Source organism: Arachis stenosperma, chromosome 3 (assembly GCF_014773155.1).
Source record: "Arachis stenosperma cultivar V10309 chromosome 3, arast.V10309.gnm1.PFL2, whole genome shotgun sequence".
Lineage (NCBI taxonomy): Eukaryota > Viridiplantae > Streptophyta > Magnoliopsida > Fabales > Fabaceae > Arachis > Arachis stenosperma.
The window spans coordinates 155,062,884-155,078,332 of NC_080379.1; the positions used below are offsets into that span (position 1 = coordinate 155,062,884).

Here is a 15,449-nt window from a genome sequence, read left to right on the forward strand (position 1 = left end):
TTTGCGAATTGTCATTTTGATGAATCAAAATTTCTAATATTAGGGGGAGAGAATAAGCTTCCTGAAAAGAAACTTAATTGAAATGCATCATCCTTGATGTATTTAGATCCTCGATCAGGGCAATGTGAACTAGAAGTTCAAAAGATTATACATTTGCAAAGAATAGCAAATGAATTGCCAGATGCATTTTCCGATACAAAGAGGATAACCAAATCTTATACACCAGTGAAAATGCCCCAATTCGAATTGATGTCCCAATTGGATAAATTGCCGCCGAAGTAAATACACGCCAGAAGCGTGGCAGGCCTGTCGGTTCCAAAGACAAAAATCCTCAAAAGTGAAAAGAGGTAAATACTATTCCTATTGGAAAAGTCATAGTAGAGACACCTGCAGTTGTCCAAAATTCTGATATAATTTTAACGCCAGAAGACGTTCAGGTACCTGAAAATTGTGAAAATAACGAGATCTTGATAAATTATGTCTTTACAGGGGAGAAATGGGACCGAAATAAGACAATTGTCAATGAAATATTTGCATAAAATGTGGCACTAAATATCATGCATGAACGTAAGGATCTTGAGCCAAAATCAGTCAAAGAATGTCGACAAAAGAATGATTGGCCAAAATAGAAAGAAGCCATGAAGGATGAATTAGATTCACTTACAAAACGTGAAGTCTTTGGACCTGTAGTCCGTACACCAGAAGATGTAAAACCTGTTGGATACCGATGGGTATTTGTGAGGAAAAAAATGAGAAAAATGAAGTTGTACGCTACAAAGCTCGACTTGTAGCACAAGGTTATTCTCAGAGGTCAGGTATAGATTATGAATAAACGTATTTCCTTGTAGTGGATGCGATAACATTGCGTTATTTGGTCAGTTTATCTGCATATCATAAACTGCATATGCATTTAATGGATGTGGTAATAGCCTATTTATATGGCTCATTAGATTGGGATATCTATATGAAAGTCCCTGAAGGACTAAAGATATCTAAATCATCCAATAAATATTCGCAAGTGTTATACTCAGTCAAATTGTAAAGATCTTTATATGGTCTGAAGCAATCTGGACGAATGTGGTATAATCGTCTTACTATGTATCTGACCAAAAACGGATTCAAGAATGATGATATCTGTCCTTGTGTTTTCATAAAGAAAACTGCATCTGGATTTATTATAATTGTTGTGTATGTTAATGAGTTAAATATTATTAGAACTCCTGGAGAGATTTCAACAATTATAAAAATTCTAAAAGAAGAGTTTGAGATGAAAGATCTTGGAAAGACTAAATTTTGTCTCGGCCTACAGATCGAGAATACAAAAGGTGAGATCTTTGTTCATCAAACAACATACACAAAAAAGATCTTGAAGATATTTTATATGGATAAGTCACATCCATTAAGTACCCCAATGATCGTAAGATCTTTAGATGTGGAAAAGGATCACTTCCGTCCTAAGGAAGAAAATGAAGATATCCTTGGTCCTGAAATACCATATCTTAGTGCCATTGGAGCGCTAATGTATCTTGCTAATAATACGCGACTTGACATATCATTCGCGGTGAATTTACTAGCAAGGTATAGTTCTTCTCCAACCAGAAGACATTAGAGTGGAATCAAGCAAATCTTTTGATATCTTCATGGAACAGCTGATATGTGATTGTTTTATCGCTATGGATCCAAGTCACAATTAGTTGGCTATGCAGATGCTGAATACTTGTCTGATCCACATAAAAGGAGATCTCAAACAGGATACATGTTCACATATGGTGGAACAGCTATATCATGGAGGTCCACGAAATAGACAATTGCTACAACATCCTCTAATCATGCCGAAATACTAGCGATACATGAAGCTAGTCGTGAGTGTTTTTGGCTCAGGAGTTTGATCCAATATATTATGTCATCATGTGGACTGATTGATCATAAGATAGCTCCAATTATCCTGTTTGAAGATAATACAGCATGCATTGCTCAACTTAAAGGTGGATACATTAAAGGTGATAAAACAAAGCATATTTCTCCCAAATTCTTCTTCACTCATGAGATCCGCTTAAGTGACAATTTGACAGATTTATTCACAAAGTCACTCCCAAAATCCCCATTTGAAGGATTGGTACATGAGATTTGGATGCGTCGATTTTGAGACATTAAGTGATGTCGACAAGAGGAGACTGTACTCTTTTTTCCTTGGTCAAGTTTTTTTCCCATTGAGTTTTTCTTGACAAGGTTTTTAATGAGGCGGTCTCTATCACAAAGGATATTGTACTATTTTTCTTTCACCAAGGTTTTTGTTCACTGGATTTTTCTTTAGTAAGGTTTTAACGAGGCATAATTCTGAATGGTCATCCAAGGGGGAGTGTTATGATAATGTTATAACGTGGATGCCCATTCATTGTGAGTGGTTCACATTCTCTAAAGTGAATGACATTAAAAAAATTTTGAAAAAGCAAGCATGTAACCTCTATAAATAGTGAAATGTAGTTTCACTTTCGTATAAGCAATAAAAACAATAGTCTCTCTTATACTATTCTCTCTCTTTTATACTATTCTCTTTCTTATATATTTTAATATTATTAAATATATTAATTATATCTACTATATTGATATTATAATTTTAGTGAATATTACTACTTAAATTACCTAATTATATTTTCATATTTTATATTTTCATATTTTATATTTGTTACTTCTTCTTTATTTATTTAGTTATTCTACAACAACTCCCGCCAAGTCATGCCCTAAAAGGACACTCGTTAAAGATACAAATATAAAAAACTTTTATTATATAAAAAAAAAAGAGGTTTGGGTTTTCAATAATACTAAAAATGTAAATGTATTATTTTTTTAATGAAAAAATTTCATGTTTGTATTGGACCAAGAAATCAGCGACTACAATAGATTATTTAAGCCACAAGCCCAATTCAGATTAATATGAACTATGCTTATTAATCTGAGTTGACAAAAAAAAAAAAACATCAAATACACTGAAATTCTGACAAAAAAAAAGCCACACACACACTGAATTGAATCAATTGAATAATATGAGAAAAAAAGAATAATAGAAAGAATCAATAAATTTTTATAGTTAAGGGAGTTGATGTTCATCCAAGACTTGACGTGATTCTCAATAGATCCTGAACGATTTCAGACATTGCTGGTCGGAATTCAGGTTCATGCTGGAAATCAAAGGAAAACACAAGAAGAATACTAATTATAATTCCAGAGAAAATTGTTTGAAAACATTTGAACATTAAGAAAGTTGTACATCCAATCACATAACACCATGTTATAAAAAATAACTACTTTTTACATTGATCGTGTGAATGGTCATAAAAGAGAATGATTGTGATTGTACAGTTGTATAAAACATTTTACATCAGTACATCAAAATTAAACTCTAAAAAAAGTTACCTGTAAACATGAAGAAATAACATCAGCAAAACGTGACAAGGATTTCATAGGAGGAGGATAGCTTCCATTCAAGGAGGGATCTACCATTTCAGACAATGCATCAATGTCATGCAGCTGAGGCACTGCCCATCTCACCACAGATTGCTCTCCCCGAGGCCGCCACCTACATAGTAACAGAATTAACTGCTCCTTAGCTAAATCCAATGTTTTATTTCTTTACATTCAAGTAATTGGATAGCTAACCTGTCAAAGGCTTTTCGCCCGGTTAGGAGTTCTAGCATCACAACTCCAAAACTGAATACATCACTCTTTTCTGTATAACTCCCTGATTCAAACTCTGGAGCATCATAGCCCTGAGCCGTCACGACCTGCCCTGAAGATAGTAAAGAACCTAATCCACAGTCAGAGACACACACTTCCATCTTGTCGTTCAGGAGAATGTTAGAAGATCGAAAATTTCGCTGCACAACAGGTGGCTGGAAGTTCTCATGCAGATACCTTGCACATCAAGAAGAAGAAGAAAAAAAAAAGAGTTGAACAAAGTTAGCCTCTATGCTGATGAAAATCCAATTTCACATAGTTTTCTTGAAGACATTCTTGCACAAATAAGTATTAGATATTGAGTAGCAGCTAGACTTACTGTAAAGCTCTAGCAGCTCCGAGTGACACCTGGATTCTTTCGTTCCACGAAAGTTTAACACGAGTGTTATCATCAGTATGCAATGCATCATGAAGGGTTCCATTGCTGCAATACTCATACACAAGTAGTCGTTGGCTATGCTCGGCGCAGTAGCCTAAAAGTTTTACAATGTTAGGATGTTGAATTTTGGAGATACTGAATACTAATTGAAGAAACTGCTCATGATTCTGCACCATGGAAGCATTCAGCTTCCTCACAGCCAGCAACTGCAAGAATCATATGACAGATTATAAGCATAGAAATCAACTAGGATAATGGCATAATGGGAAGGTAGTTCCAAATAAATTAGACTAATATTACCTTTCCATCAGGGAGCTCACCCTTATAAACAGGGCCAAGTGTGCCTTCTCCTATATAATTTTCTTGTGAAAAACTATCTGTGTACTGCTGAAGTAATGCAACAGAATAAACCCTGATGGAACTAGTTATAATTTGTTTTCCACCTTCAATTACTTTGGTGGATTTAGCTGGACTGATGATATTCTCTCCAGAAATTATTGGGAGAGGATGTGGCGGTGCTTGCTGCAGCGGTGGAAGTTTTGAGCCCTGTCCTATATTAAGTAATTCACAACAATTATTGCATTCTGAGCTATGTAATTTGTAATTGCAAGCAGGATTTGAAAAGCTACACTATAACAAGTTAGGAGAAAGGGAGATTCATCTAAGATGAATTAGATTTACCTTTCTCTTCATCAATATAAACATCCATGTCTTTATGTTCCTCATGATTCTTGCTCCTTGGTTTTCTCTTACAGTACCAGCACATAAAAAGGCAAATTCCTAATGCAATAAATATTAAGATCCCAAAACCAGCAATCCACCAAACCATGTTCTTAACTTCAAAGGAACTCCTAGTGATCAAAGGTGTTGGAGCTTTCATGGTCATTGAGGGACTTTTTGCAGCTTTACCAGGTGACTTTTCAGTGGAAGGAGTAGGGGAAGGAGAAGGAACCATGGCTTCAGGTGAAGGAGCTGCAGCTGGAGGTGAGGGAATAATAGTAGTATTAAAGGGATTCCCATCTTTTCTGCAAAGTAAATGCAACTATAATTAACTTGTATTAAGCAAGGTTTAGATTAGAAACAGAATAGGCAGATTGGCTAAAAGGAAAGCTAGAAGTTAGCACAAAAAAGAAAATCAAGTTCAAACTATGACTAACCTGAATTCAGGAATAGTCAACAACTTTGGAGGAATCGCCCCAGAGAATAGATTGTTCTCTATATTCCTACAGCATAAAAAACTCATGGTTTAACTAAAACTCACAATAAACTTCCTAAGCATTGTTGCTAGATATAGGTAGTAGTTATATACTTATATGTATGTTGTCTGCAATGAATAAATGTGTTCTAAAATACATACAGATTCTGAAGAGGGAGGTCCTCCAAAACAAAAAGGGTTCCACCAAGTTGATTGTTCTGCAAGTGTCTGCAAGAAATAAATAAATGAATAAGAACAACATTGATTTAAGCAAGGTCAAGTAGAATCACTTAGTTAGTTAGTTGTAAGAAATTATACTCACAATGTAGTAAGAGATGATAAATTCGCAATCGAGGGAGGTAGCTGACCACTCAAGTTGTTACCTGACAGATTCCTGCAGCATTAAAGGATTATTGTGAAACCGGATATGGTGAAAACACCAAAATATCAATCTGATTTTACATAATTTTCTTACATATTTGTCAAACTGGTAAATTGTAGAAACACATCTGGGATTTGTCCAGTTAGATGGTTATTGTTTAATGACCTAAGGGCAGCAGCAAATTGCCATTCATATTGAAGAAACAGATTATGCAGGAAAAAAGATAAAATCTAACTATTGAGATCAGATATTCCATAAACTCACAATTCTGTTAGTTGAGTTAATATGGATAAGGCATCTGGAATGCTTCCATTTAACTTATTCTCTGAAAGAGACCTAAGTTGAAAAGAAAGGAGGAAATAGAAACTTGTTTAATGATACAACAAAACAAGTCACAAGTCACAAGTTTAAAGATGACAAAGATAGCATACAATCTCTTCAGAGTAGATGGCAGAGTGGATGGAATGGTCCCTCCAATGCTGTTGTTGCTAATATCCCTGCCAATTGAGGAACAGAAAACTTCATTAGGTTTTCATGCAAAATAGGAGGAGTTCAAAACTTAAATGTTAACTCAGTAAGGTAACATCGAATTTGAATTATACAAAACTTACATTTCTATGATGGATGGAAAATCCAAATTACTTCCAAGCTGTCCACTCAAATTCATGCTTCTAAGTTGTCTATCCATCCAAAAATTACAACAAATTTCAGGCAAGACATATACTAAAATTTGATCACAGTCACATTCAACTCAATCAATCAAAAACAACTAAGTAAACACCAAATAGAACACTAAATAGTTTAGAATGTGAGCACAACAACACAACATTAAACTAAAAATAGTTTAGAAAGTGAAGAGGGAACATACAAAGCAGTTATATTGGAGAAGACACAGCTGACACCTTGCCACTGTTCCACACATGGATCTCCTCCTGTAGGTTTCCACCCTTGAAGGGGAGGTGATCCTAGTGCTACATATAAGCTATTGATTGCTGCAACTGTGAAGTGTGAATCATAATACACATCAACAGAACCACATTCAGATAATTTGCTACTTTTTGAAATTGGATTACAAGTGAGAGAATTCAATGCATTATAGTTAATTATGGTCTGAGAATGGAAGAAATCATCATGAAATTAGAAACAGAACTTGAAAATAAGAACTATGTTATGTACTATACCATCAAGGGGGTCAGTGTCTCCAACACAGAAAGTAGCTGCAAAAATCATCACTGACATGATGAGAATTCGAAAATGCAATGCCAAATTTGCACAAGCCATTTTTTTTCCTCTTCAATAGCTCCACCACTGTTTCCAATGCCTTCTGATGAAGAAGCAAAGCTCAAAATTGAACAGATAGAACAAAAGACAAAGGTAGAAACTTTGAAACGAAACTGAGAAAGGAAACATACCCTTGAGAGTTGAGAGGGTAGATAATGTTTGAAGAAGAGAGAGAATAGAAGGTTCGGATCGTCCAAGGTACATGCAGAATTACAGTACACAATCTCACTATTTTCTGTGTGCTGCTTTTTTCTTTGTACTACTTTAGAAAAAGCAAAGAACCAATAGCACTGTTTATATAATTATCTGAACGTTAGTTACTCGATTCAAATTCTTGTGATTAAAATCAGGATTATGGGGTCCATTAAACCTACTTGGACTGCCACATATGATATATGATGACACCACGCTAATTTCTTTGGTCTTGTTATGTGACTGTTTTCTAGTTAAGGTAACGGCTATATAACATGAAAGGTTATGAAATATACTAATATAATGTAATATTTTCTCTTATCCATTCACGTATGCATAATTATTAATTAATTAGAATAATGGGAGAGAGCGTTCAAGTGATGGAGGTGGATGACGCATTCTATTCAAGTTTGAACTTTGAAGAGTTCCTGATATTAATGTGATTAGTGATTAGTGATTGTTGACCTCAATGTAACGGTTCTTTGAACTTCAACTGCCCCTTACTCTTCTACTCCATAATGTGGCTAATTTTTTTCTTGATGAAGGTAAGATGGGTGATATATTTTAACACAGTAATTTTAAATGTTTTTTAAAATTATAGAAGGTGCAGATTTTTGTACCTCAAGTGCTCCTTATTCTCTACTCCATAATGTGTTTATTCTTGTGTTGTCCCTCGTTTATCGGGTCCTGCTTTATCCCAATCAACTAAAATGGGTCCATAATAATGCTCAATTTCTCCTTGGTTTTTACCTATACGATAATTGGATGTCTTGTTGAGCACATAAATAATTTTACTTTCTTCAAAAAAATTAACACATAATAAGGACAAGAGAGTAAATGAGTGTGAATACGCGTGTTGTATGTGGCATGAATATGATGTATTACTCTGTGGTCAGTGGTCACTGTTTAGAATGGAGAAGTTGCTAATGTCCTCAAAGTCATGACAGCAGAAAAATGACAGGTGCCAGCAATCCATGCCCTCCTAAATAGTTACACAATAGAAAAGTAGCAAACTCTTTGCCTGAATCTAAATATATCCCTCCAACTTCATTTCATTTTCACTTATCTTGTGTGTTTTAGAGCATTAAGAATATCTTCTTAGCCTTCACTCCTACATGTCTCAAAATAATGGCAATCTACCTCATTCGGGATACATACTGCATAAAACCATAACCTTAGTCCCTAAAAAGCTTCATCCTTAACAACATAGAGTCTATAAACTTGTTCTTCAACTCTATACTATCTTGTGTTAAGGCAACTACTCCAAATGGGTTGCTGTGTCAGCAGTAACAATAAACCTTCAGCAAGAAAAGGCCATGCAGATGCAGCACCGGTGGTTGCTGAGCCACCAAAACCTGAACCAGAGGAAGAAACTGTTAAGCAAGTCCTCTCATCAGAAACCCCCACATGTAACAACAACAACAACAACCACCCAACACAACCACAAAACAAGGAATATGAGATCAAGAAGGCATCACCATTACTCGTTAAGAAAGCAGAACATCAAGAAGAAGAAGAAGAAGAAAACTCGCAGGGGAAGGTCTCACAAGAAGTTTGCAGCTTGATGAGTCAGAGTGACACCATCTCCATGTCCACAACCACAACCATATCCGAACTCATCAGAGAAGAACAAACACGCAAAAGGGTCATCAGATCTCCCAACAAACTCCAAAAAAATCGTTCCTTTTCCCGCGCTGACGTCACTGCCAAGATAAGAGACACAAAGCTTCATGCCTCCAACAACAATAACGCTTCGGCCAGGCTGCATGTTCAGTGCAGGGACCAAGCGGCAAGGAACCAGCCTCGCCGGCGTGACCTCGGTGAAACCTCTTTCCGGCGGTCAAGGTCGCTGGCGATGATTGTCGCATCCGACAGTGCAGCAAAGCCCGTGATGGGTCGGTGCCCGTCTGCGAGAAGAACAAATAGGACACCTTTGACGGCTGCCGGAACCGTCACGTCGGAGAAGAACAGTTGCCGGAAAACGGAGATTCCGGCGAGGGAGCGAAAAGGAGCAGGTTGTGCTAGTGAGACACTGGAGAATCCACTTGTGTCGTTGGAATGCTTCATATTCTTATAACAGGCGGCGGGCGCCACCGTCAACCACCGTGAAATGTCGGTAGTTGGGTTCGCTTAACTCCAATGCAATAATAATAGATTAATTTTCTGTACCACATTAGTAGTAGTTTCTAGTTTGTTTCGATGTTAGGAGTTAAGGCAGTTTGTCTGTAAATAATTGAAGTCAAAGTCAACTCATGAATGGTACCACAAACATTAATCAATGATCACCAACCACGTTTTTCTCTTTTGTTTCAGTGTCGGTCAGTTAAGTCCAACTATGATTTATGCTAAACAAATTAATTAGAATGAGTTAGTTTGACCTGTGTTGACTTGTGTTACAGTATTGAGGGTGAATAATTGATATATATAAGGAAAGAAAGATTGCATTTCTGCCAAATGTGATTTAGGTCTGTACCAAAATATTCTTTACTCCATTTCATGGCAATACAAAATCCAAACTTACCTTACTGCTACATACATCTCCCATTTCACCATTTTTATAGATGTTTCAGATCACATCACAGTCACAGTCACATTCACACACTGTTTGTTACAAATTTCCAAAGTCCAAAGAAGTAAGCTATGAGTTTTCAATTTCTATATTTGATAGTAACTTAAAAGCTTTGAGAAATGAGAATAGTTTTCGTCTGTGTTATTTTTTGTACAATCTATCCAGCTAGCTGGCTAGCCACAGTTGTCCGATTTAATGAGTAACTATTCCAAACTTCATATACATGTTTTCCCCAACTTTGTCTTGTGTGATTGGAATAAGTACAAAAAATTTGAGTGTTGAATTTGATTTGAGGATGGAGGGAACTGAGTGGGACAAAATTGATGCCTAGTGGAGTGGTCCTCATTTTTATTTATAAATATATGAAAGCCTTGAATTGAATGGAGTGTGTAGAATATTTATATGGTGGCAAGTGCAAATCATATCAAGAGTTTTGGAGTGTAGTGTTGCATGTTCTGTTGTTTCAAGCACAAGAGACAAATAGTTTATCTAATGCCATCAATCAATCAATCATGTGGGAAGTGGAATGTGGAAATGGAATGTCCCGAGATACTCAAAGCTCTAAGTTCAAATTTATATTCCACCATCTTGGTTTCCATAGTGGACAAGAATCAATTATTTTATGCATTTTTCTAGAAACAATTTATTTTAGAATTATTCTCAGCTTTTGGGATTCGTTAATTATATCTGCCTGCCCTGCCACCACTGGAATTCAAAAAGAAAAGGCTCACGGTTGTGAATAATGTATTCTTATCCTAAATTCCTAACTAATCTGTATTTAGAAAAGAAAACATTTGCTATCAAATGAAGGTAAGTGGATCTCAAAGAACATCTGATCAATAAATTAATTTTAGAATTTTTTTTTAGCTTCCTACTCTAATCCCTAATCCAACAAGTTAAATACTAGTTTGTCGCCAATTTAAATTCTATTTAAAGTTTAAGTGGTTAATAACTTACTCCATATACAAGACGATATTTGAACTTTCTGTACTTACCTTAACAGACAAAAAACTAATGACTCGGCTAGTCGACCAACTAAATTGGTAAATCTTATAACTTATAAAACCCATTAACATGTTTAATTACACCCTGACCCAAACATATACTCTTTTATTTAAGAACATCCACTACCACTATTACATTTTTCGTTCATCCAGAGTAGAAAAGGAGGAGAAGAAGAAGAAAGTGGAAAAAAACCAAAAAAGAATGAAAATTTATAAACAATTAAATGCTTCATACTCTTGACTAGTGATGTCATGGTAACACCATGTCAAATGGGCTTGAATGATCATAGAATATTTAGGTGACTAGTATCTTATAGATAGAGAGAAATGATTTACAGAAAAGTCCCTCCCATAAAAGCTCTTCATCCTTAATTAATTGGACAAGAATTAAGCACAATTTGGACACAAATTGATATTGCACTTTCAAACATATATGAATGGCAAAACCAATTTGCTCAAACTAAATCATATATACATGTTATCTTCATAGAACTATTAAGGATAAGATCCAATGGATGAAAAATTGGATGCAAGAAAAAGGTGCTACTCTTCAACCCAGAATGCATGCATGCAGGACTACTCTGATATTAATTCAGCTCCATCTCTAAATGTTGAAAGTGTTATGGTGCTGATGATGATGATGAGAAGGGAATGAAATTCGTTCAGGGCAACATGGTGGAGGTGCAGGGTGTGCTATGAATGTTGGAATCTCATCACCTGGCATCAGAACTGAAACTCCACTTGCATATACACTCATCTGCACATAGTTTATTAAACAAGGAGAATTGATTATTGATGAGGTATCATCACCTTATGATTATTAACAGAAAAGATATTTCCCCCATTCTAAGTAACTTCCTACTTGAGATGAAACAAATTAGAAGTGTTAATTACACAATTAGTGGACTAAACATCAAACCAGAAAATGTTAAGACAAACCACTGTTCATTCTTAATATAACTTTTAGGCATTATAAATGTTCTAAGAACATACATTAAATGTTTCCAAAAGTAGATGCCATATTTCTCTTTTATTGAGCATATCTAAAAAGCATTGCTTTCAGCATCATAAGACAAACTCAAAACTAAGAAACCAAAACCCTTGTTGATAATCACATGAAATATCAGGTCTAACCTACTTACTTACATATGCAAAAGTATGCAGTAATAATATATCATAAAGGAGAAAGCAACCGATTAACACTCGCCATGTATCATGGATTTTCTACACTGAAGATAAGATTAGATTTGAAACGATGTTTGACACAACATCAAAGGCATATATGGATCTAAGGTACAAGCACAAAAGGGAAAGTGAATTGTGGCCCAAATCATCGACAGCATCCAAAAATGACAGCCATTTTAATCATCAAAATAAGAAGAAGAAAACCACGGTTGAACCAGAATTGTACCCTTAAATTGTCTGCATCTGATGCTAAACATCAAAGTGATTAAAGTTCATTGTATAAATATTACAAGGTACACTGAATCTTCTATCAACCTCACTTGGTATCAAGTGAAACAAACTGACATAAAATAAAAGGAATAAATAAAGTGATTAATGTAAATACCACCAAGATAAAAACATACAGATGAGCCATATAGATTCAGATTAAGGGAAACAACATAATTGACTTAATATTGAAGAAAGCCAATGTTTGCATATATAGGGGAAGTTCAACAGTTTTAAAAATTTAGGTTGTGTTTGGTATGGAAGTAATAACAGAGGATAGATTTTTATAGATAATATCAATATGCAATTTTATACATAAATTTCCTCCATAAAAATTTATCCTCAATTTTTGTTCCCATATCAAACTTTCTCTTAGAATTAGAAGGTTTGTTTTACCTCTTAATGCATTTCTTCTATAACTAATGACTTTGTACCTTTCTACATGCTGAATAGTTTAGTTATTCAAGAATAACATGCTACATTTAATCCAATTTCTTACTTGTTATCAAAGATACAAAAATATCAAACTGACTTTAAATTAAATGAAACACTAATAAGTGACGAGACAAGGAAGAAAAATGGTCTCTAAGTAGCATCTTTAATATAAAAAAATAGAAAGAGTATTAAGTGGGTGAAGCATTTTGTCTAACTCTTCCATATTCTCATTCCATTATCACCATGCTTGAGATCCCTGATGTAATGAAAATGCCAAACAAATAGGTTATTAAATTCTAGATTAGTTGATTTGGGAGCTTTTATGTCTTTGGAACCTCATTGGCCATTACAATGGAATCTTTAATAATTTTTGTTAAAAGATGACAGAAACATTACTATAAACAAAGTCACAATCAAGTTGAGGCCTCCCTACTGAACAGAGGTTTGATAAGTATGTGGGCCACCGTGTTCCACCAAAGCAGTAGCAAAAGGTAGACAACACAATTGTTACATGGTGTTTGTTCATCATAGGATACTACATTAAATAAATAATATTATATAAAAGAAAATCCTAAAGTTGCAAGGTAAGAACTAAGAATATATATTTATTATTTAGAATAAATTAAAAGGGTATTTCTTGGTTTGTCATTTTTAGGCTAATCTCTTTTTCACAGTTAACTTCATAGGGTTGATTTTCACTATTAGTTAGCAGATAAGACTAGTAACAGAGAATGGTTGAAAATATGTCTCAGGACATACACACCAGCCATGCACAGTGTTATTGAAGATGGGAGGTACAATTTAGGGTCTCAACTCTGAAAAACATGCTAAGAATGTACAAACTAGAAATAAATTCTAAGACTTGTGGCTTGGTACCAAACTTTCATTACAAATTTTCAGGAGGTCCATCACCTTATAGAATTTTAGAAGGAGACAACAAGGTTCACTCATGAATCATGATGAAGATAATTGACAGAACGTGTAAAATAGTGGTGGGGAAATGAGATGGAAAATATGGTGGGGTTAGGATAAAGCTTTCGAGTTCAAAATTCCATTATAATAAAAACAAATATATATGTTTCTTAGGAGGTTGATTCATATTTTGACAGGTTTTTTTCTTTTACCTTTGCTTCAAAAGTGGATTTGGTGTTTAATCATCACAGTAAACTACCAAACAGAAGAAAAGCATAAAACTTTTGATAAATTGGGACATTTGAAGATGGAAAGAGTAACACCATTTTACTATTAGGCCACTTGGAAGACATTCTAATGGAGAACCCTTTTGTGTTTGTGGAGAATGTGAGTGACAATGGAACAGGACAAACACCAAAGGAGATCAATGAGATGTTGCTAATCATGGTGATGGAGGTGATAAGGCACAGAACAGAACAGAACAGAATCATTTTGAATTGAACAAATAGACGAGTAGGAAAATTGATTAAAGAAACAGAAAACGGTGGTGGTTTTCATAAAAGTTCAATCCAAGATCCAGCATTTTTGTGACAGCAACAGGGGAAGCTACAAGCAATTTATGGCAATGATATTTGACAGCAAAAGATCTGAAACATTGAGAGCAACCTAAAACAATAACAAAATTAGGAAACTAAATCTTCATCTTTTGTCAGAGAATCCTCATCATGAATTATCCAAAACCCAAATTTAGCTACCCCAAATAAATAAAGGCAAGACTTTTGAAGTAAAAAACAGCACTTTGCAACAGCCAGCATTTCTCAGGAAAATGTGAGAGTAATAAAGAGTAAATCAGTAAAACAGCAAAGAAAGAAAGCACTTTTGGCATGAAAGAAGCAAAAGTTAAAGCCTTTTCCCACACCCCAAAACATTGAAATGAGAATTGGAATAAAGAAAGTTTTTTTGACTGACTTTGGGTGAAGGGTGGCCAAGCTTGCCGGGAAAGGCCATCTGGGACTCAACATCAGTGGAAGTCCGGCGAGCAGAGGGGGAGAATTCATCGGAGTTGTTGGGTCTAAGGAACCTCTCAAAGATGGCCATGAGAAGGAACATGGAGATGAGTATGGCAGTGGCCACAAAGCCAAAGGAGACAGCGTTGACTGAACTCTCAAAGTTGGTCCAATGGGAGTCATCTCTGCTCTGCACATTCACATTCATTGGAGACCCTATTGGTGCCCACCCACCATTGTTGTTGTTGCTGTTGTTCTCTTCAACCACCATTTCTTCCAAAACTACGCTGATGCTGTAGTATTCTTCTGTTATGCTATGCTCTCAGCATGTTGGTTTTTAATTAATTCTGGTAAAGGTAATAGCTTGTCTTGGTTTTAGTGGAGAATTAGTTAAGTAGCTAGAGAGAGAGAGAGAGAGAGAGAGAGAGAGAAGTGTTGAAGTGAGGAACATTGGAATGTGAATGGCAGAATGGGATTGTCTCCTTTTGTATTTCGACAAAAACGATAAAAACAGAAAATAACTAAAACTACTCTTTTACAGTACTACCCTTAAGCTAATATATGCCATAGAAAAAAAAAAAGTCATAATAATTAGGGTTCTTAAATTATTTAAAACATTAAATGTCTTATTTTATATAATTGTAACAATATTGATAACATAATTTTTATTGAATTGATTGTTGCACTCATAAAAATTATAAGCATTTTGAATTAAAATAATTAAAGATAATAATTTTTATACACCTATAGTATAAACAAAATTTACATATAGGAGAGGACACATTATGATGTATTCCTTGAAAATAAAAGAAAGCTATTATATATGGTTGGTGCTAAACTGCTAATGACTAATAACATAAATTAATTGTAATAATAACAGAATAAAGTTATTCTTTAGATAAAATA

General features: G+C 34.9%; 3 protein-coding genes across 4 annotated transcripts; 1 reads left to right on the plus strand and 2 right to left on the minus strand.

The window, feature by feature from the left end:
- Positions 1-2,974: 2,974 nt before the first annotated feature.
- Positions 2,975-7,226, minus strand: LOC130970791 (protein STRUBBELIG-RECEPTOR FAMILY 3-like). 2 transcript variants are annotated; one of them, XM_057896981.1, is made up of 16 exons: positions 7,104-7,226; positions 6,873-7,015; positions 6,560-6,683; positions 6,303-6,371; positions 6,123-6,188; positions 5,956-6,027; positions 5,785-5,856; positions 5,632-5,703; positions 5,472-5,537; positions 5,272-5,337; positions 4,796-5,139; positions 4,415-4,665; positions 4,055-4,320; positions 3,658-3,912; positions 3,415-3,577; positions 2,975-3,179 (listed from the first exon to the last, which is right to left on the minus strand). In XM_057896981.1, exons 2-16 carry the CDS (start codon positions 6,970-6,972, stop codon positions 3,105-3,107), a joined length of 2,061 nt encoding a protein of 686 aa, XP_057752964.1. In that variant the 5' UTR covers positions 6,973-7,015; positions 7,104-7,226; the 3' UTR covers positions 2,975-3,104. The 2 variants fall into 2 exon arrangements, with proteins under 2 accessions (XP_057752964.1, XP_057752963.1); XM_057896980.1 differs by having other exon boundaries at positions 6,560-6,689.
- An 886-nt stretch (positions 7,227-8,112) lies between these two features.
- On the plus strand, positions 8,113-9,910 carry LOC130970793 (uncharacterized). Its single transcript, XM_057896982.1, has 2 exons — positions 8,113-9,797; positions 9,899-9,910. Exon 1 carries the CDS (start codon positions 8,432-8,434, stop codon positions 9,239-9,241), a length of 810 nt encoding a protein of 269 aa, XP_057752965.1. The 5' UTR covers positions 8,113-8,431; the 3' UTR covers positions 9,242-9,797; positions 9,899-9,910.
- Positions 9,911-10,834: 924 nt separating this feature from the next.
- LOC130970794 (uncharacterized) lies at positions 10,835-14,983 on the minus strand. Its single transcript, XM_057896983.1, has 2 exons — positions 14,506-14,983; positions 10,835-11,494 (listed from the first exon to the last, which is right to left on the minus strand). Exons 1-2 carry the CDS (start codon positions 14,812-14,814, stop codon positions 11,342-11,344), a joined length of 462 nt encoding a protein of 153 aa, XP_057752966.1. The 5' UTR covers positions 14,815-14,983; the 3' UTR covers positions 10,835-11,341.
- Between the last annotated feature and the right edge of the window lie 466 nt (positions 14,984-15,449).

Coding starts and splice junctions, on each gene's coding strand:
- LOC130970793 (XM_057896982.1), top strand. CDS start 8,432: ATGGGTTGCTGTGTCAGCAGTAACAATAAACCTTCAGCAAGAAAAGGC.
- LOC130970791 (XM_057896980.1), bottom strand. CDS start 6,972: ATGGCTTGTGCAAATTTGGCATTGCATTTTCGAATTCTCATCATGTCA. Junction 5,538..5,631: donor TTATCATCTCTTACTACATT/GTGAGTATAATT, acceptor TATTTCTTGCAG/ACACTTGCAGAACAATCAAC. Junction 4,666..4,795: donor TTATATTGATGAAGAGAAAG/GTAAATCTAATT, acceptor TACTTAATATAG/GACAGGGCTCAAAACTTCCA.
- LOC130970794 (XM_057896983.1), bottom strand. CDS start 14,814: ATGGTGGTTGAAGAGAACAACAGCAACAACAACAATGGTGGGTGGGCA. Junction 11,495..14,505: donor TTGGCCACCCTTCACCCAAA/GTCAGTCAAAAA, acceptor AACTATGTGCAG/ATGAGTGTATATGCAAGTGG.